This window comes from Bos indicus, chromosome 25 (genome assembly GCF_029378745.1).
Source record: "Bos indicus isolate NIAB-ARS_2022 breed Sahiwal x Tharparkar chromosome 25, NIAB-ARS_B.indTharparkar_mat_pri_1.0, whole genome shotgun sequence".
In the NCBI taxonomy this organism is placed as follows: domain Eukaryota; kingdom Metazoa; phylum Chordata; class Mammalia; order Artiodactyla; family Bovidae; genus Bos; species Bos indicus.
This window is the reverse complement of record NC_091784.1, coordinates 38448370-38469709: the sequence shown is the minus strand read 5'-3', so window position 1 is coordinate 38469709 and position 21340 is coordinate 38448370. Positions and strand designations below refer to the sequence as shown.

Genomic DNA, 21340 nt, shown 5'->3' with positions numbered 1-21340 from the left:
TGAGGTTGCAAAGAGTCAGACACAACTTAGCGACTGAACAATAACAACAGCTAGTCAACCCAGAATAGATGAATTCATCGACCTTGCCTTGGATCTTCCTAGACACCTGGGCATGTCTGGGGTGATGGGCTTCTTCAAGGAAAACGTGGCTCTTAACAGGTACCAGCAAAAATACATTCAGTTGCTTCTGCTCCTGACATCCTGTGGTCATTAGAACCCGCAGCCTCTCATTAGCCATGGCAAAGTCCCTCCTAGAAGTGTAGGCTGCTGGGAATAGCTGCCCAGCCCTTTTGCCATCTGGGGCTGGGATGTAGGTGTAGGGTGAACTACTATAGAACCCTGACAGTTCTCAGACAGAGGAGAAACATCATAAGACATCCCTTATACGTAGCATCTAAAAAGAAACAATACAAATGAACTTACAAAACAGAAACAGACCCACCGACTTAGAGAACGAACTTGCGGTTGCCAGGCGGAGGGGTGGTTAGGGAGTTTGGGATGGACACGTGCACACTGCTACATTTAAAATGGATAACCAACAAGGACCCACTGTATAGCACATGGAACCCTGCTCAGTGTTATGTGGCAGCCTGGATGGGAGGCGAGTTTGGGGGAGAGTGGATACATGTGTATATATATATATATGGCTATGCTATTCACGTAAAACTATCACAACATTGTTAATTGGCTAAATCCAGGTGCTTATTCGCTCATTTGTATCCGACTCTTTGAAACCCTAAGGACCGTAGGCCACTAAGCTAAAAGTCCATGGGACTTTTCAGGGAGGAATACTGGAGTGGGTTGCCATTTCCCCCTCCAGGGGATCTTCCCAACCCAAGGATCTAACGCGCATCTCCTGTTTCCTGCGTTGCAAGGGGATTCTTTACAGCTGAGCCATCAGGGAAGCCAGGCAGCACTAGTGATAAAGAACTCGGCTGCCAATGCAGGAGACGTAAGAGACATGGGTTCAATCCCTGGGTGGGCAAGAGCCCCTGGCATGTACGGCAACTCATTCCAGTGTTCTGGCCTGGAGAATCGCATGCACAGAGGAGCCTGGTGGGCTACAGTTCAAAGAGTTGCAAAGAGTTGGACACAACTGAATGACTAAGCATGCAAACTGAATCTCTTTTCTCAAACCTAAGTCCTAGTGTTTGAACAAAGTTCAAGAGGCCCTGCTGGAGACAGGAAGCTCTCACACTTGAGGGTGCACTGGGGCTGCCCGCTCCTCGGAGCTGTTTCGGGTGTGGCATGGGGCCCAGGGATCAGTATTTCCAAGTTCCCAGGTGCGGCCTACGTCCCACCCTGACCAGGAGTCACCCCCAGAGTCTCAGACTTAAGAGTCACCTGGGGGCGCCTGGACCCACCTCCAGGGGACCCTCAGGAGCCCGATCGTCTGTGAGGCAGCCTAAGCAGCAGTTTGAGAACCACTGGTCCAAACCGAGACCGGAGCCCGGGACAGCAGCTCCATCCTGTGCACCTGCCAGAGAATGTGTTGGGGAAGTCCTGCTACATCCAAGAACCTCTCCTGCTGCCTGAAGGCGCAAACGTCCAGGCATGGGAAAGAAAGAGACTCAGCCACCCGCTCAAGGCTTGGCTATCGTCAGAGCACACAAGCTTTATTCAGCAACAACGGCAGTATTTATGAGTATGAGCTGTACAACGGTGGGGATGCTGTCTTCAGCAGAGTCTGAGAGCAAACAATTTTGGTGACAGAGCTCGGCCTCCGCGGCCCTGCTCCCTCCCCAGACAGGCCCAGGTTGCTCCCCACTCCTGCACGGTGGATGGGGTCCCGACCATGGGCTCCCTCTGTACCCACACTCTCTGCACCTGACCTGCCTCCCCCAGGCCACTGGGCCAAAGGGAGAGGGGTGGACTGGTCCCCCACCCTGGGCTCCATCCAGTCCTCTTCCCTCTCAAGGCCACCCTGGGAGCAGTTAAGGGGGCAAGAACTCTGTCCCCCGCACAGGGTACCCAAGTTTCCCCCCAGCCTGACTCTTTTGCCACAGAGCCTCTTCCTCAATGCAAGTTGACAGGGACTCAATAAAAGAAAGTGCTGTCTACGAAGCACTTCACACTCACAAAGCATTAGCCCTGCCCCCCACCCGACCCCCAGCAAGCAGACGGGGAACAGGGTTTCCTCAGAAGGGGACCCAGGAGCCCCTGGGACAGCACACAAAGGCAGGAGCCAGGCCCCCGAGCTGTCGGGGCCACGTGGGAAAGGTCAGGTTTCCTTTTAGCTCTGATCGAGGGGACATCTCAGCAAGCAACTAACTGAGAGAGGGGAAGTCGTCTGAAACGTCTGGGTGACGTCATGCGTGCTTGTCCCTGTATGTAAGATCTTTCGTGATGTAGCCTTAAATTAACCATTTGTGAGCTTCCTCCTAGCCCTCTGACCTGGGCAGGGCTGCCTGGGGGAGGGAAGTGTGAACCCCAGATGGACGGCAAATGTGCCAAATAGGGGAGAAATCTGTGAGGGGCAGCGGGCACACCTAGGGGAGAACACGGACCACGTCCAGTGTCGGAGTCCCACTTGGGGGCCTCCTCAAAGGCAAGGGGTGGGGCAGGGCTGACCGAAAGGGGCTTCCGGCCGCATGGACGGATGGATTGCTGGGAGGTGGGACTGAGCGGGGCTTGTGGAGGCGGCTAGACTGTACAGATGGATGACCGGTCAGGGCGGATGGCCCCGCACTCATGGCGTGCACCAGCCTGCCCCCGACACTGCCCAAAATTCCTGGTCAGCAGTCAGTTAACACTGAAACTGGGTTGGGGGTGGGCGGCGCTCAGACCGTGTAAGTTTTGACAGACTTGTAGAGGGGAGGCAGCAGCCCATGGTTCTCGCGGACGACCTCCAGGTACTCAGACTGCGTCTCCAGTAAGAAGGGCCCACAGCACATCTGGCAGCAGCACCGGACTCCAGTGGGCGGCTCCGGGTTCTTGTCAGACATGGGGGAAAAGTCAAAATCAGCCACCTATGGTGAATAAAACCCCACGGGTCAATCACCCTCCCGCCCACCTGCAGCCCCGTGAGGTGGCCTTACGAGCTCAGCAGCCTGGCTGGGCAGCCTCTTACAAGCTCAGCTGCCTGGTTGCTGCACACATAGAAACACCTTTCGGACACTACACGGGGCTTCCCTGTGCCCTTAGCTTTTCTGCTTTCTGGGTTTCCCCTGCTTTTGGCTGCCCTCTCCTTTACCAGTTCGTGGGCATGGCGGGCAGGCCAAGGGCAAGCAGAGTAGGAGGTAAGTGACATCAGAAGCAACCAAGTTTATCAACGGGGCCCCAGTTACGGATGCTTCATGGGTACTTCAGCCCCAGCCCTGGGGTCTTGCTCTGACATCCAGAGCACCTCCTAGACCCCCTGGTCTCCCCCCTTGCCCTCTCTGCAGATCCTCTCCTGTCGAGGCTGGGAGTCCAGCCCCCCGACCCCACCCGACCCCACCGAGCACCCACCTCCACCATGTCCTTCTGGTGAGCAGCATTCCTCAGGGTCATGTACATGATGAAGGCCAGCATCATGGTGATGAGCGTGGCACACGGGAAAGCAAAGACAGCCGGCTGGATGCCTAGGAGGAAGAGAGGGTTGAGCCATGAGCCTGGGCAGTCAGTGCTGAATACCAGCTCTCAGGGTACAGCACGGGGGAGAGAACAGAGCCCACCAGAGCCTTTTCCCTCTTTGTGTACATGCGTCCCAGTCAGGCAACTCCAATAGGCAAATCCAGGATTTCATAAAACCCAAGGTAGGGTCTGCTGGGGTTTTAAAGTGGTACTTGATAGTAACTTTCAAAGGGTGCAACTGAATTTCCCACCAGAGCGTGGGCTGGACTCATAGCAACTTGCTTCTAAACAGCGGCAGAGGACAGAGGGGTGACGTACAACTTCCAAGCCTAGACCATGAAAGACCCAGCAGCTTCCTCCTTTCTCTCTCGGGTGACTTGTGTTGGGGAAGGAGGCCAGGGCATGAGGACACCCAAGCATCCCTGGACCTCCAGCAGCTCTGGGCTTGCTCGCTTAGTCCTGTTGCGGAGAAGCCACAGGGCAGAGCAAGAAGAGCCCAGCGGGTCCTGGGTTCAAATCTCGGCTCTGCCCAGGTGACCTGACAGTCATGCTGACCCACGAGGTGGCCGTGGAGATGCAACCAGGTGAGGCAGGTGCAAGGCAGCTGATCAGCAAGTGTGGGTTCCTTCTCACCCTTCTCCCACTCTCCTCCGGGTAGAGACACCACCACACACCAAAAGGATCTGTCTCTGAGGAAAGGCAGCATGGATTACCTGCAGTGCCAGCTTTCCACACAGGACGCAGGGGATCCCAGGTGCTCAGTGCCCAGGAGGTGCGGGGGAGTCAGGGCCCAAGGTCCCCAGGGATGCCCGCAGGTCAAAGAGTCTACCTGGCACACAGGGTCAGCCAGGGCCCAGGGCAGAGCATGGAGTCGGCTCAAGGAGTAGGGACTGGGAGACTGAAGGGGGTGGTAACACATCTGGTGCATTGATAGAGTCAACCTTGGGGAAAGTGCAGCTGGCGGGGGGGGTCCTCTTTAATACTACACAGGGTGGGACCTGGCTGAGCAGCTGAAAGACCATCCCTAGGGCCTGGGATCCTTTCTCCTCTACAGAAGAAAGCCCTCTTCTGGGGGAGGACATTTCCAGAGGACCCCCTGGAAGTGAAGGGGAGAACCTGGTGCTGTCATCAGTCAATCCCACGGCTGCAAGCCAGCAGCTGGACCATGTGACTGTTTGGAGAAGAGTATGCCCGGGGGGAAGGCTGGGCACCCATGTGAATGGGAAAGACTGCACTGCACACTTTCTGAGCTGCCTGCACTCCCTGGGAGACTTCTGACAGCCCAGTGAGGCCAGCACAGTCGCCATCGGAGATGCTTGTTTTGGTGAAAGCGAAAACACTGAGACGCAGGTGATGGGGCGGGTGTGACGGCAGTGAAGGATGGAGGGCTCGTGCTGGGGACAAGGGAGGCAGAGGTCACGTGTGGGAGGGACGCTGCCCACTGGCAGCGCTGGTGGCAACACGAGAGCTGAAGTTGGGACGATCCCAGGGCACAACGGTATGGATGGTGCTGGCCCAAATGGTGGGTGCCGGGGCTGGGAGCAGGGGCGTTGACAGCGGTGCTGGCGGTGGCTGGGGTGGTTGCTACGGCAGCGCTGACTCTGGCTCGTGAAGACGTTACGGCTAGTGGTGCTGGTGTTGAGAGTGGTGTTGCTGGGACTGAAGGCGGCTGGTGTGGGGGGGCTAGAGCAGTGGCCGATGGCACTAGAGTTTGGTGGTGGTGCTGTGGGTGGTCGGCAACGGTGCTGACTGGGGCCGGCAGGGTTACCGATGATTCTAGTAATAGTGGGATTGGCTGCTGACGGCCATTGGTGGACCGAGGGTGACTGGCGATGGTGGCAGGATTGACTGATTTCTGCTGGGAGCAGAGGCAAAGTGTCACTTACTGGAGGGCCACACCTGGATCTTGTGGTACTGGTGCGTCTTGCTGATGACGTTCTCAGCCTGGATGCTGAAGCAGTAGTCCCCGGGATCCCGGAAGATGTGGGTCAGGTTGTAAGCCGTGCTGTCCACGGACACCGGGTGGCATTCCCCTTCCTCCAGCGGGAGGCACTCGGGCTTAAGACGCCAGCACACGTTCAGAGGGGGGCTGCAGGGAAATGGGGGGATGTTTTTTCAGCTTGCCAAAGGGTGTGAGCACAGACCAAGTCCAAGAAAGGTCAGGCAGCCGTGAACTTCAGTGTTCTTCCCAGGAAAGAACACCCAGGTGCCCAGGCCTCCAGGAACATGGTAGTACATTAGAGATGGCCCGAGACTGCAAGGGGAGGCCAGGGCAGTGACACATACAGGGACATGCACAGACTGCTGGGCGAGGCAGAATGCATGCTCCAGTGACGCCCTTGGTGTGTCAAGGGGACAGAGAAGCACGCTCTCAATGAGGAAGTCAGGGAAGGCTTTCTGGAGGAGGTGGCATTTGAGTAGGGTCTGAAAGGATAAGTGGGCTTTCTATAGACTTGAAGGGGTGAGGGCATTCCCACATTGCAGACAGCCCCACAAGGCCCGTGTTCCCTCCCCTGGACCCTGAGAATGGAGTCATGCTGTGACTCTCCCATGGCCCAGTGAAGGGTGGGCTCGTCACTCCATGTGTTCCCTAACTTGGGTCCCCTCAGGGATGAAATCCAGTTGTCACGTATGGATGTGACAGTTGGACTACAAAGAAAGTTGAGCACTGAAGAACTGATGCTTTTCAACTGTGGTGCTGGAGAAGACTCTTGAGAGTCCCTTGGACTGCAAGGAGATCCAAGCAGTCCATCCTAAAGGAAATCAGTCCTGAACATTCACTGGAAGGACTGATGCTGAAGCTGAAACTCAATACTTTGGCCACCTGATGGAAAGAACTGACTCATCTGAAGAGACCCTGATGCTGGGAAAGATTGAGGGCAGGAGGAGAAATGGACAACAGAAGATGAGATGGTTGGATGGCATCACTGACTCGATGGACATAAGTTTGAGCAAGCTCTGGGAGTTGGTGATGGACAGGGAAGCCTGGGGTGCTGTAGTCCATGGGGTCGCAGAGTCGGACACAACTGAACGACTGAACTGAACTGAAACAAAGTCAGGAGCCTCTCAGCGGGAGTGTGGACAGGACCACAGATCAGGCACAGTGTGCTCCAGGCTTCACTCACCTCCCCAGGAAGTTCAAGGTCACTACCATCTTTTGGAAGGTCTGAATTAGGTTGGGCCCGAAGACTTGGATGCCTCGAAGGGTTTCTGAAAAGCAAAGAAGACAACCTCGTTATACCTGGTGGCTGACGACAGCTGTCTCGGGGTTCCCGGGGTTCCTGGGCTGTGCAACCACCACCCCGTCCACTTGGCCCCCCGGAAGGGCAGGTCACAGGTCACATCCAGAGTCCTGCTTCCCCATCAGCAGCAGATGCTGGAGCTGCTTAGACTGAGACCGCTGGGGGAAGCCAGAAGGACTCTGGTAAGCAGGACCTGGGGCTGGCTTAGGATAACCACCTCCCTCCCCACCATCTGGGCTGTGTGTGGGGCAGGGGACCAGCATCCTGTTAGCATGACTGAGAAATCGGCTGCAGCTGCCCCAGTGCCCCGTCTTGACAAAGCCAGGAGCGGCGGGTCTGGAGGCTCCCTCCCGGTGCAGCCGACTGGGGCCGTCCCATTCCCGACAGGACAATGTAGCCGGAAAGAGAGAGTGATGGGGATGCACCCTATCACGGCACAGTGTCTGCGCTCTGCCACTCGGTGCCCCCAACCTCCTCCGTGGCCTTCAGGGCCCTCTTAGAAGTGGGCAATGACAGACCCTCACAGGGCTGCCAAGGGAGCTGAAGAGAGGCTGTGCAAGCCACTCTGATCTGTGTGTGCTCCAGCCCTGGAAGGAGTGGTACCCAGGGCTCCTTGACGAGCCAAACACTCAACCCACACCAACCCCTCGAGACTCACCTTGCAGCTTCAGCGAGGCAGAGAAGTCACCCGTCTTCTGCAGAATGCCCTTCCCGGCGTCCGGCGTGACCTGCTCCCACCCTGCCACCACCTTGACCTTCACAGTGAAGGATCCAATGATGGAATAGTTATAATAGACAGTACCATCTCTGGTCACCATCTGGGTGCTGTACGGTGTTGGGGAGGGGAGAGATGACAGAAGTGATCCATGTGACTTTTTAGGATCAGCGGTTGGGTGTACAGTGACACATTCAGACCAATGTCATTTTGCAAGCAAAAATGTCACCTCAGCAGCAGTCCCCAGGGCCAGCCAGGCCATGAGGTCAGCTGACCTACATGGGTGGAGTGGCTGCTGGTCATCTTTGGACTTGTAAGTTACAGGTAGAAGAACTCTTAGCAACAGGCGCCTGTTACCTGCCAGGAAGTGCTCTGCAACCCCATCCAGACCAAGGAAAGACCGTGTGTTAGATAGAGATGATCTGGGAAGGGGAGAAATATGAACTTTGGAGTTAAGACAAATCTGGCTTTGAATCTCAGCTCCAAATTTCCTATCTACATAACTCTCAGCCTTACTTTTCTCATCTGTAGGACAGGAAGAATCATACCTCCATCTTAAGTTATGACTTTTTTCTCTACAATTACCTGAATCACTTTGAAAGGAACTTGAGTAACAATAAAGAAAATATTTTTGTTAATTTGTTGATGCTCTTTATATATGAAGTTTATATACCTTCCAAATATTTTCTTCCAGTTTAACCATTATCTTTCGGCTCAACTTGCTTCTTTCATTTCAAATTTTAAATCTGATGATGCCAAACTTAGCATTTTTTTTTCCTTTACAGTTTCTACTTTTTATTTGTATTCTTAGAAATGCCTTCTCCACTGCCAAACTATTCAATTGCAGGGGATCATCGCCTACATTCCAATCTAGTCCTCGTTTATTATGTTTACTGTTTACTATTTTAAATCTGTAAATTTGGAACAAGTTTTGTTAGGGATTAGACTGGCTCACACTGGTCCCCAGGGACCCCGAGTTTGGCATAGAGCAGGTGTGCAAGGCATGTTCGGAGTGAGAGTGAGCAGGTGAAGATAGCAGAGTACAGAGCACTCCACACAGGCCAGAACTCTGGGCCATCAAAGGGGGTCAGAACATACCCGTCTCCGAAGTCCCAGCTGTAGAGGAACGAGGCGTTCTTGAAGAAGTTGCTGGGGTCGTGGAGGAGGAAGGAGACTTTAAGGACTGTCTTGGTGAGGTAGGAGCTGGGCCAGGGCAGGGAGGTGTTCTGGGTGACCACAAGGTTCCCCACGAGGAACTCTGGGAGAGAGAAACCATGGGAGGGTGAGTCCCCCGCCCCCAGGGTGGAGGAGGGCAGAGCCATGTGCCAGCTGGCAGGGCAGCCTCTCCCCCGCCCGACCTCCTGACTGTCACCGTTGTGGTAACAAGAGGGGACCCTGCAGGTCTCCGAACACAGAGGCATACACCCCCCTCCTAGGCACTGCCCCAGGCCAGTGGATGCTGGTGAAGACTCACTTCCTGTCTTACACGTACAGTTCGCTCCTGTACCCCTTTCACCAGGACCCTGAACTTTCTGGCGCCAAAGATGCCCAGGACCAGAAGGAAATGCGCAGGCTTTTAAATCAATTCTTGGGAAATACTTCAAAGTACTAGATGAGCCTAGAAAAAAACGAGCATTTCTACTGACCACATGTGTTGTTTAGTTACTAAGTCGTGTCTGACACTTTGCGACCCCATGGACTGTAGCCCACCAGGCTCCTCTGTCCGTGGGATTCTCCAGGCAAGAATCCTGGAGTGGGTTGCCATTTCCTTCTCCTGGGGATCTTCCCAACCCAGGGATGGAACCACATCTCAGGCACTGCAGGTGGATTCCTTACCACTGAGCCACCTGGGAAGCCCATTGCCAAGTACACATGTGTACATATTTAAGGTATACATACATTAAACAGTTGATCAAATTGGTCATAGAATTTCATTTTGATCTTTAAAAATTTACAAGCATGAGTACTCTCTCAGGCTAAAACACACTCTTTGTAAAGATCATTATTATTACAAATTATATCAGTATTCTTACAGTTGCATACTTAGCTTGTTGCTATTTTCCTCTGTTATTATAGAAACTGTGATGAACACTTTCGTGCATAAACCATTACCCAAATGGAGGTTTATTACCTGAAGATAAGTTCTTTAATAGATTCTAGGGATTTCCCTGGGGCGTCTTCCCTGGTAGCTCAGCTGGTAAAGTATCTGCCTGCAATGCAGGAGATGCCGGTTTGATTCCTGGGTCAGGAAGATCCCCTGGAGAAGGGATAGGCAACCCACTCCAATATTCTTGGGCTTCCCTGGTGGCTCAGACAGTAAAGAATCCGCCTGCAGTGTGGGAGACCTGGGTTTGATCCCTGGGTCGGGAAGATCCCCTGGAGGAGGGCATGGCAACTGACTCCAGTATTCTTGCCTGGAGAATCCCATGGACAGAAGAGCCTGGCAGACTACAGTCCATGGGGTTGCAAAGGAATGATTCAACACAGCATAGCACAGGGACTTCCCTGGTGGTCCAGTGGCTTAGACTCCACACTTCCAAGGTAGGGAGCCTGGGAACTAGATTCCACACGCTACAATTAAGAGTTCCCATGCTGGAACTAAAGATCCTGCATGCAGATAAGACCCAGTGCAGCCAAATAAAGAAGAAGAAAAAATTGATTGTAAACTCCAAGAAAGCAGGGAGTTCTTGGAAATAGAGAGAACGGAGGGAGGGTGTGAGGGAGGAAGAAGGGAAAAAAAGAGAAGGGTAGGGTAGGGGGGACAGGGAAAGAGAGAAAGAGAAAGAAGGATCGGAAGACTAAAATAACTTACAGCCATTGATACACTTGGATCATCTCCTCTCCCAAGGCCTGTATTAGTTGACACCCCAGTAGCAAATATGCACTTTGTGTCCATTTCAGCACAGCCCTGCCAGTAGTGGGTATTACCATCTTCTGATCCTTTGTTAACTCAACTGACAGCAACTGAAAACCATGGGTCTAATCTGCCCATGTGTGATGGTTGTGATGTCTGTGCCAGGCTGGTTGTTTTCTCTGCCCCAAGAGCCTGAAGGCAAATCAGCGAGGAGGGAAGGTCCTCACCTGTGATGGGGAGGACGAGGAGGCTCCTGGCCACAGGCTGGCACATCCCACAGTCGGCGGCAGTGACCCAGACGGAGATCGGGAAGTCCCCGGGCACGCTCCCCACGACTCGGATGGTGGAGCTGAAAGCCTCGTCCGCCTTCCCCGTGAGCAGCAGCGGGGTGTGGATCCAGTGGAAGCGGTAGAGGTGGGTGCTGGTGGGCAGGGCCAGGCTGCCGTTGTCATCGGCCACCAGGCTGGCCATGATGGTCACCTCTGCCCCCGTGGTGGCAGGGCCATCGGTGGTGAGCTGAAGTTCATACAGGCCTAGGAACCCAGAAACAAAGGCTGTGTTTCAGGAGAGGGCATGGCCAGGAGCCGCACTGCCCCACGCTGCATGGGTGTCTATTCATCTCATGGGTGGAGAAACTGAGTCAGGTCAAGGGACAAGCCCAAGGATTATACGATTAGCACATTGCCAAGTGGAGACTCGAACCCAGGCCCAGCTGACTCCAAACCCACACTCTTTCCACTGTCTCAATTTATTTTCTTTTTTCATGCCAGCCACGCAGGGCCTTACAGAGCATGAGTCTGCTGACCTGGCCAGGTTTCTCAGCTACAAAAATGACAATCAGTTCATGTCACAGGAGGAAACACTGCAGCTGCTGCCCAGAAAGGCGCCCTCCCGCATCACCCACTCTTTGGGCCTGAGCTTTACATGTGAAACAAAATTCCAAGTTGAAACACAGAGCTGAATCTGGATCCCCTTAGAGGCCTCATGCCTTGGCAGGGCAGAACAAGCCTTGGGAGGAAGGGTCACTGTGATCCAAGACTGGGCCCTTCTCTTTGGTCTCAGTCTGCAAATCCACAAACTGAGAGCTTCTAGATCTGAGCCACCCGATACGGTTGGTTCCACTGCCACGTGGGGCTCCTGAAGCTTCAGTCAAAAGGAAACAAACTTCAAACCCACTCTCTTGGTTGCACTGGCCATGTTCCAAGGGCTCAACGGCTGCATGTGGCCAAGGGTCACGAGAGAGGACACTGTGGATACAGATCTTTGTTATCACAGAAAGGCTCCATGGGACCACACGTTCTCAGGGACCTCCAGGGTCTTGGCCGGGGTCAGCACGGGAGCGCTCTGATTCCAGCTGGGCCCGCTCCTTGAGGAACTTGAACTGACATATTGGGCATACAGCTCTTACAGGGAACCTGGGAATTAAGACTTGCAGGTTGCCAGCAGAGAACAGGGCCTGGGGACTTCCCTGGTGGTCCAGTGGCTAAGACTCTGCACTCCCAATGCAGGGGGCCTGGGTTCAATCCCTGGTCAGGGAACTAGATCCCTCATGTCATAACTGAGAAAAAAAAAAGACTCCTCATGCTGCAACTGAAAAAAAGATCCTGCATGCTGCAACAAAGAAGAAAGATCCCATGTGCCTCAAGGAAGACCTGGCATGGCCAAATAATATAAATAAATAATTTTCTTAAATAAACAAATATTTTTTCAAAAGAGAGAGAGAGAACAGGGCCTTGTGGACATGGAATGGAGACCATGTAAGAGGCCTTTTAAATAATACTCCCCACCCGACCAAGACCATTCAGTCTTACACTGAATGTAAGACTAATTATAATCTGAAAATACAGAAAGGTATAAAATTTTTTTAAAAAGGAAAACTTTTAAAATAATCAGCAACGGTCTCTCTTACTATATTTGGACAATTTTCTGCTATTTTTTCAAATGATGCTTACTCTGAGATTATTCCACTGTTGTTGCTGGTTTTGCATATCAAGCATCTTCCTAAGTTATTATGCTTCACCTGCTTTAGATAACTGAAGATTTTTATCATACTCACGGGTAAGATTTTAAAAATCAGGTTTATTTCCATCATAAAAGTTAAGACAGGGACTTCCCTGGAATCTTCAGTGGTTAAGATCCCATGCCCCCAATGCAGAGGGCATGGGTTCGATCTCTGGCTGGGGAACTAAAATCTCGCATGCCACACAGCACAGCGTGGCCACACACACGCAAAGTAATACATGCACATGAAGAATATTAGAAGTGTCCTATTACCCTGCCCCCCCCAAAAAACAACAGCTGCTAACAGATTAAGGTCCTCTGGCTCTTTTTCATGCACCAAAGTTCCAACTTCGTCAGCATCACCCTCTGCACACAACTCTGCGTGATTTTTTTTCCACATGACACATCAAAAGGATGTCCGAGGGGGTCCTAACGTGAACTTCAGTGGTTGCAAGATAATCCCTCAAGCAGGTGTATCTGAATTCCCAGAACTCTTCCCTCTCATCAATAACACTACTGCGTGTTTCGGTAACTCTTTTCCTGCAGTTTGGGTTTTCCTCTTCAGGTGCGATGTCTGAAGGGCTTGCGAGGTTAGAGACTGTCCAGCCTGTGGCAGGGCACACCTGGGCAGATGAGGTGATACAGAAGGAAGGGAGGAGGGACCACAACACCCACCCCCATCATTTCAGCCCCTCCCACCTCTCCCTTTCCCAGGCATAGGCACCCCCTCCCTTGACTTCTGGTACCTCCTAAATGCTGATGGAACCCAGGAACAGTGACTTCAATTCTACTAAGCAGTAATGTAGTAGCTACTAACCACATGCCATTATGTTTAATCACTTAAATGTAATTAATACTAAAAACTTCAGTCCCTCCATTGCACCAGAGCCACATTTCAAGCACTCAAGAGCCATAGCTCTCCCGGACAGCACAGATGGAAAATATATCCTTCATCATCCAAAGTTCTGTAGGCCAGGGATGCAGCAGCAGTCCCCAGGCTTTTTGGCACCTGGGGCCAGTTTCATGGAAGATACTTCTCCCACTGAGCTGGGTAGGGAGCGGGGTAGGGATGTTTTCAGGATGATTCAAGAGTATCACATTTATTGTGCACTTCATTTCTCTCATTACTACATCAGCTCCACTTCAGATCATCAGGCATTAATCCCAGAGGCTGGGGTCCCCGGCTCTAGACCCCCTGGCTTTCTCCCCTCCCAAACCTACCATTCTCAGTACCTGTCATTCTCTGTCTGGTTAGAGGGTCCCTGGGCCCCTGCCACTCTTGCTGCTCCTCTCCATCACTACGAACACTTTGCGTGTGTGCGTGTGTGTGTCCTCAGTCACCCAGTCGTGTCTGACTCTTTGCGACCCCATGGACTGTAGCCTGCCAGGCTCCTCTGTCCATGGGATTATCTAGGCAAGAATACTGGTGTGGGTTGCCATTTCCTCCTCCAGGGGATCTTCCCAACCCAGGGATTGAGCCCATGTCTCTTGTGTCTCCTGCACTGGCAGGCGATTCTTTACCACTAGCGCCATCCTGGGGAGCCCCCATCCAGTAGATGACTGCTCCATCCTACCCGCTGACCCTTGGCCTCCAGTCCTGCCCTACTCTCAGCCACCCCAGCAAGCAGCTTCCTGCACAGTTCATCTGATCACGGGCTGGCCTCCCGGTAGAGGGAATCCACATTCATGTCTTGGCACATCCATGCTGTAGCTTTAACACTTGCTCTGTCCTTCATAGCCTCAAGGCCTTTGCACATGCTGTCCCCACTGCTCTTCTTCACCTAGCTGTCTGTGGATATAACTTCTTCCAGGAAGCCCTCCCTGACTCCTACCCACCCCACCCCCGGCACCCTCATCTCTTCAGCACTCTTCCAACAGCTTGGCACACAGCTCACCCTGGGTTGGGATAGACATTTCCTCATTTCCCCTAACTGCACTGCAAGCTCCCTGAGGGCAGGACAGGGGTCATCCCCGTCTCCTCCTAGCCTAGTCAAGCACTCGGCACCAAGTAGGGGTTGGACACTGTGCTGTGGAGTGGCACCTGGAGAGAAGGGTGTGGCAGGGGTACCAGCCCACCTGGTGCTGCCCTAGGAAACTCTTCATCCAGGTGCTGCAGACTGAGCCCCTTCCTTGGGCCCCACCCCACAGCTCTGAGGGGACCCAGAAGTATAGGACGTGCCCCCTGCCCTTGTGGGGTTCACGAGAGACCTGTTGATTCAGCCAAACTGGAAGGTGACTGAGTGGGTCCTCAGCTGGATCCCATTCACCCTGCGACACCATGTCGCCTGCCCCTACTAGGGACTCTGTCTCCAGCCTTTTGGTCACTCATGTTACACATCGGTTCCGAATCCCTTTCCTTGATGCCATATTTTGAATTATAAAGTCATCTGAGCTAGCATTGCAAAAGGGACCAGCAGTGTCTTAATCTCAAAGAGAGAATTCCAGACAGAAGTCTCTCCAAGAAAACACAGTGTATGGCTGAGTCCCTTTGCTGTCCACCTGAAATTATCACCATGTTATTAATCTGCTATGCTACTGCTGCTGCTAAGTCACTTCAGTTGTGTCCGACTCTGTGTGACCCCATAGACGGCCACCCACCAGGCTCCCTCGTCCCTGGGATTCTCCAGGCAAGAACACTGGAGTGGGTTGCCATTTCCTTCTCCAGTGCATGAAGGTGAAAAGTGAAAGTGAAGTCGATCAGTCGTGTCCGACTCTTCGAGACCCCGTGGACTGCAGCCTACCAGGCTCCTCTGTCCATGGGATTTTCCAGGCAAGAGTACTAGAGTGGGGTGCCATTGCCTTCTCCAATTAATCTGCTATACTCCAACATAAAATAAAAGCTAAAAAAAAAAAAAAAAAAACTTTCAAAGATTCTTTAAATTGAAAAAACAAACAAACAAACAGTGTAGATTTTACACTGGGGAACCTGAATCCCCAAGGGCTCCCAGGGGATAACGCTACTGCCTGGGGTCAGAGAAAATCTGCATTGCCCCAGGCTAAGTCCCTCTGGCTGGGGGACAGCCTCTGGCGGTGGTGGGGGGCCAGCCTTTGGCCAGGCTGCTGCAGAAGGAGGTGCTGAGATGAGAGGCCATTTCCACCCTTCCCCCTCTTGCTCTTGCCCACCGTCTCCCCCCCTACAAGGAGAGGCGAGTGGGCCCGAGCAAGGCTGGCAGGTGGCAGGGACGTTCGGCTGCATGCTAATGGCCAGCCAGCATCTGCAGCAAGATGGGCGCATGTCAGCACGATGATGAGGACGAGACGACGCGGATCGGTTGCCAGGGGAATGGAATAGGGGGGCAGCCGTCTCAGCTGGGCGGAGGGACGGGGTGGGGGAGGGCAGGGGATGTGGCTACAGCAAATGCAGCTACAGCAGCAGTGGCCCAGCTCCTGGGAGCCGTCCCCTGCACCACCTATCCAAACGCTGAGACTCCAAGGGTACTTTGTGTTTTTGTTTTTTAAAGCAGGTATTTCACAGCCCCTGGGTGATGCTGCCCCTCGTCTTCAGGGTCTCAGAATTGTCCAGAATCTGAAATGCGCCATGAAGTCTTTGCCACCTGTGGCTGAAGGGACCAAGCCCGGGTCGGGTAACCTACCCGTCGAAATCCATGTTTCCTGTTCTGGAGTCCAGGTGCCCTGGCCTTGGAGTATAGAGCAGCCCAGGCCAGGGTTGAGGGACCCCACAGGCACCCCAGTGGCCCAGAGCTGAGAGGGCCACAGCAAGATGTGAAGTGGCAAGAGCCACGAAGCTTGACCCATGGAAAAATGCCCACCAGCAGGCTCCCTTGGATTCCACCTGGAGCATGTACATACTCCCTGATCACACAGCCTGCAGGGGCCCTAGAACCTTCTAGAAAAGGGTTACATGGGCCTTTGCACCTTGCACATGTTGTCAGCCCAAAACACTTCCCAAAGTACCTCTGAAGTGTGAACAACACAACCTGGAATTAATGAATGGTCCAGGACACCGACTTCTGACTTTAACCCTTGGTACAGGAAGTGTGCCTGAGTCTGACTCAGACCTGGGGAGGCTGCAAAAGGGCTTCTGAATCTTTCTCTCCTGTGGGTTTTCCCCAACCGCATCTCAGTTGTTTCGACTGTATCATGGGTGCAGTAGGCCAGGCTGGGAACTACATATGATTTCCAAAGAATTAATCCCCTCCTACTTTTTTTTTCCCGGCAATTTAGGCCACATTGATCATTTCTGGACATCTGTAAACCTAACAGACAAGAGACCTCATTTCTATGTGAATATCCAGGGAGAAGCAGATTATCCTGACCAAACACAAAATTCTCTTAACATTCACTCCTAAGATGCAGGGTTTTTACTTTCCCTTGTGGCTTTCATTTCACAAGTTAGGATTCCATCTCTTCTTCTCTCTACCATTCTTTAAAGGTGGGATGGGGCATGATGAACATATTGGATAATACTGAATAGCTGCATTCAATAATCTTGAACGCACCCAATAGCTGCCAACAGTCTACTCCAAACTCTCCAACCTGGGTCCCCTTTATTTTGTCGCCAAAATGGCCCAGAAAAGTGGGGTGCTGGCCTTCGGGCGGTGAGGAGGTGGGGATGCTAGAAGCACAGCCCCGGGGGACATGGAGTGGTACCCAGCGGATTCAGCTCGGGGTCCATTTTGGAAACCATTCCCAGAGAGGAAATGGCAGGTTGGCTTCCCGGGCTCTGAAAATCGCATCCCTCCGCCCCCAACCACCACCCCGAAGCCGACAGGAGCTGGGTGGCACGCCTCTCCCAATAAGGCAACATTGGAGGCAATCTGGCCGCACTCCCTGGGGTCTGTGGCGTGACGACCGACCCCAGCATCCCCGGTGCCCCTGCAGCATCCTCCCCCACCTCCAGCGGCTTGGAGGCTCCCAGGCTCCGGGATGGAGGCCCCGGCCACCACGCCGTTCTTAGGGCAGGGCCGATCTGGAGGGCCTGCAGAAGCGAGGGGCGCGGGGAGCCCCCCAAGTGCCGGCGACTTCAGGGGACAGGGGTGAAGGGACAGGCCTGTCGGGCCGTGGTCCCCTCCACAGTGCGCGGCCTCGGGAGAGGAGGGAGGTGAGCACAGGGCGCAGGGCGCCACCTCCGCAGCCCCGGCTCCCGGCGAGGCCGCCGGCTCCAGACCGCCCCGAGGCCCCCGGCGCGCGGCCGACCGGGGAGGGTGGCCGGCCGATCCGCGCGGCGCCTTACCTGCGGCCACCCTAGCCGGGGCCAAGGGCAGGAGGCAGGCTAGCCAGAGGATGCGGCCGAGGCGCGGCCAGAGCGCCGGGGCCATGGCGGCGCCAGGAGCCGCTGGAACGCCGAGGGGACGCGGCTGGACTCGACTGCGGCGGCGGCCGCCCGTGGGGCGCGCGGCGAGGGCGGTGCGGGGAGGTGCGGGCGCGGCGCAGGCTCGTCCTCGCCTCGGATCGCGGAGTCTCTGCGCGTCGCCGCCGCCCACGGCCCGCCGCGCCGACCCCGGCCCACGTCAGCCGCGTTGCGCCCCCTCCCCGGCCCCCGCTGCACCCTGCCTCTCTCCGCGATCCTCCCGGCTCCCCCCAGGCCCCAGCTCCTCCAATCTGCGCCCCCTCCTCCCTCCCGTCGCCGCGCCCCTCCTCTCCCCTCGATCCCTCCCCTCCCCGGTGCCCGCTCCTCCAGTCGGCGCCCCCTCCCCTCCAAGCGTCCGTGCCCGCGCCCGGCGACTCTGACTCAGCGTCCCCAGAGGCGCGCGCGACGCTGCGAAACCTCTAGAAGGGCCCTTTGGGCTCTTTCTCCAGGCGCCTTCGCTCATGACGCACACGGCTTGGAGATGCTGCCCTCCGTTCAAGAAACGCTGAGGAGCCACCGTGTGCCTGGAGCTGGGCGGTGGACCTGAGAACTGTGTCCCTCCAGAGAGAAGGACCCGAGCACAGGGGCCCAGGCGCAGGCGTTGGCACTGATGCCCTTCCTCTGGTTACCCTCTCTGCACCTGCTGCAAAATGAGGCTTATGTCCCTGGGCCCACAGCGCTGTCAGAGCCTTGCGACGCTCAAGACAACCGCGATGAGAAGAGACCAGGCCGCTCCTTGGACACTCCTTGGCCCAAGCAGGGGCTTCCATCTGCCTTAACAGGAACAGAGCGAGTCTTTTCTGCTAGAAGGAGGCCAGTCTGGCTGACCTTAAAGGCTGGACACCCGCAGCCTGAATCCTGGTCCCAGCTGGGCCTCTCCCTCATCCTTGGCAAAAGAGCCCACCCAGAGAGAGGGAGTTGGGTGGGACCAGGGGAGTAGCTGCGGGGTCCCCAGGGGGTGGGGGGGACAGATTTGAGTGAGTCCCCTTAAGAAAGTTAAAAGTGCTAGACAGATGTCACTCACTGATGGGATCAGTCACCATCATGGGGACAGATACCAGTAGACTTTGCATTCTCCCTGAGAGCTCTGTGACCTTGAGAAAGTCACATAACTGTCCTGGTGCCTCAATTCAGTTTTCTTTAAGAAAAATAAGACCCCATGAGACTGCAGTAAGGGTAAAATGAGTGAACACACAGAGCAGTGCATGGACATTTGCTGTTGTTTGGTCGCCAAGTCACATGTGACTCTTTGCAGCCCCACGGACTATAGCCCACCTGGCTCCTCTGTCCATGGGATTTCCCAGGCAAAAATACTGGAGTGGGTTTGGGTTTCCCAGGCAAAAATACTGGGTTGCCATTTCCTTCTCCAGAGGATCGTCCCATCCCAGAGATCTAACCTTCCTCTCCTGTGTTGGCAGGTGGATTCTTTCCCACTGAGCCACAAAGGAAGTCTGTACTTGGACGTAGTTAAGTGCTTAATCAGTGCTGGCTGTCGTCATGAGAAGTGCTTAAGGAATTGGGAGAATTTTGCTTGTCCACCAGGAATTGAGAAGAACATTGTGCTTGAGAAGAAAAGAATCTGTTAAGGTTATGAATTGTTTCAAATATTTAACTATTTCACATGATTCAAAAGTCTGGCTGTTAGTGGCTTTTAAAATGCACTAACTGCCGAGCTTCCTTGGTGGTCCAAGCCTAAAACTCCAAGCTCCGGAGGCCCGGGTTTGACCCCTGGTCAGGGAACTCGATCCCACATGCCTCAACTAAGGGTTTGCATGCTGCAACTGAAGAACCCACATGCCGTGGTGTAGCCAAATACAATTTTTTTTAATTAAAAAAAAATTAAACTGACAAACATGTTCTTTAAAAAAATAAAATTTACTAACTGTATGAAAAGAATAAGAACATTTATTACTTTTATTTATTTATTTATTTTATAATATTTGTTTTTATTTATTTCTTTGACCGTGTTAGGTCTTAGTTGCAGCATGTGGGATCTACTTCCCTGACCAGGGATCGAACCCCTGGCCCCCTGCTTTGGGAACATGGAGCCTTAGCCACTGGACCACCAGGGAAATCCCCATTTATTACTTTTAAAAATGTGTAACATTACATCAGGTAACTTTACAGCAGCCAGAATCGCAGAAACCACCTGGAAAGGCCACCCTGAAGCTGATGTTGATCTGAGTCTTCTTTGTCTAATTTCTCACATGTATCACCTCTGCCGGAAACCTTCCTTCTTCTGGGCTCTCACAGCACCTGTCTTTTTTGAAGTGTTATTTTGATATTTCTTTCTTTCTTTTTGGCTGTGCTGGGTCTTCATTGCTGCGCGGCCTTATCTCTTGTGGCGAGCGGGAGCTAGTCTCCAGTTGCTGTGCACAGGCTTCTCAGTGCGGTGCTTCTCTTGCTGCACAGCATGGGCTCTAGGCGCACAGGCTTCCGTGGTTACAGCAGGCAGGCTCAGAAGTTGTGGCGAGTGGGCTTAGTTGCCCAGGCATGTGGGATCTTCCTGCACCAGGGATGGAACCACGCCCCCTGCATTGCAAGGCAGATTCTTAACCACTGGACCACAGCGACGCCCCCCGCACCTGTCTTGAGGTACATTCTTGTTGCTGAAAATTTTTCTAAAGCAGGTGTTTTGGTCTGTTGGCCCTAGCAAAATAGTATAATTAGACTTCCCTTTGGTAACAGAAGGGCAGCAGCCATAGTGTTCATCTTCCTACCACAAATCCTCATTGTCCTTCGCTGGAAATGTAACTGCGGGAAGTGGGGGCCCCTGATCTGATAAGTCACCCCAGATCAGCTCTGGAGAGGCTTTTGGGGTTAAATCCTATGGTAGTGTGGAGGGGGCAAAAGGGAGTTCAGGGTGATCTCTTTGTTGAATTCACCATGATTCCAGGCCTAGACCTCCACTCTGCCAGATTGTCTGTTGGAATTTTTTGACCTCAGCACACCCAGTCACCCTGTTGAAACTCACACGAGACCTAGGGAGGATTTATTGATTCATCAGGGGGAAAGGTTCTTCATAGGGGTGGGACCCTTAGGGCCAGCCCAAGAGGTGAGGCAAAGGTAATCAGGGAGGGAGAGAGAGGAAGAGTGGGTTCTTGGTGACTCTCAAAAAGTCAGGCTGAGGCCCTGACCCACTCCATGCAGGGACCACTTCTGCAGACTGCTCGTGCCCACCTGACTGAATATTTTGGGGCTCCCTGTATTCTCTGTAGTGTCCCAGCTGATCCTGCCCTATGGGTTCATACAGGGTACAAATTTATACATTTGATTATGTTCTGAATTGTATCCCTTGAGAAATTCATATGTCAAGGCGTAGCCCCCAAAGTGACTGTATTTGGAGACAGCACCTTTAAAGAAGCAATTAAGGCTAAATGCGGTCATAAGGGTGGGGGCCTAATCCAATATGATTAGTATCCTTATAAGAAGAGGAACAAACACCAGAGATTGATCTCTTGAGAGAGCACACAGTGAGATGATGCCACCACAAGCCAAGAGAAGAGGCCTCAGAATGAAATCTACCTTGGTGGCACCTTGCTCTTGAACTTCTCAGTTGCCAGAACTATGAGAAATAAAGTTCTGTTGGGTAAGCCACCCAGTCTGTGATGGTTTGTAGTGGCAGCTTAAGGAGACTAAGACAACATCCAATGGGCAATAGG

General features: G+C 53.5%; 1 protein-coding gene and 1 non-coding gene across 3 annotated transcripts; one reads left to right on the top strand and one right to left on the bottom strand.

Moving 5' to 3' along the window:
* Positions 1 to 1583: 1583 nt before the first annotated feature.
* TMEM130 (transmembrane protein 130) lies at positions 1584 to 17755 on the bottom strand. 2 transcript variants are annotated; one of them, XM_070780195.1, is made up of 8 exons: positions 17562 to 17755; positions 10594 to 10899; positions 8611 to 8770; positions 7456 to 7622; positions 6681 to 6765; positions 5442 to 5644; positions 3451 to 3563; positions 1584 to 2969 (listed from the first exon to the last, which is right to left on the bottom strand). In XM_070780195.1, exons 1-8 carry the CDS (start codon positions 17644 to 17646, stop codon positions 2781 to 2783), a joined length of 1308 nt encoding a protein of 435 aa, XP_070636296.1. In that variant the 5' UTR covers positions 17647 to 17755; the 3' UTR covers positions 1584 to 2780. The 2 variants fall into 2 exon arrangements, with proteins under 2 accessions (XP_070636296.1, XP_070636297.1); XM_070780196.1 differs by having other exon boundaries at positions 1584 to 2933; positions 17562 to 17739.
* Positions 11832 to 11904, top strand: TRNAG-CCC (transfer RNA glycine (anticodon CCC)). Its single transcript has one exon. It is a non-coding gene; the product is annotated as a tRNA-Gly (tRNA).
* Positions 17756 to 21340: the final 3585 nt, after the last annotated feature.

What these genes read in the sequence shown, in the direction of transcription:
- TMEM130 (XM_070780195.1), bottom strand. Translation starts at nt 17,646, where the DNA reads ATGGCCCCGGCGCTCTGGCCGCGCCTCGGCCGCATCCTCTGGCTAGCC. An exon ending in CCCGGCTAGGGTGGCCGCAG is followed by an intron (nt 10,900 to 17,561) that starts GTAAGGCGCCGC and finishes CTGGGTTCCTAG; the next exon opens with GCCTGTATGAACTTCAGCTC. An exon ending in ACCAGAAGGACATGGTGGAG is followed by an intron (nt 2,970 to 3,450) that starts GTGGGTGCTCGG and finishes TATTCACCATAG; the next exon opens with GTGGCTGATTTTGACTTTTC.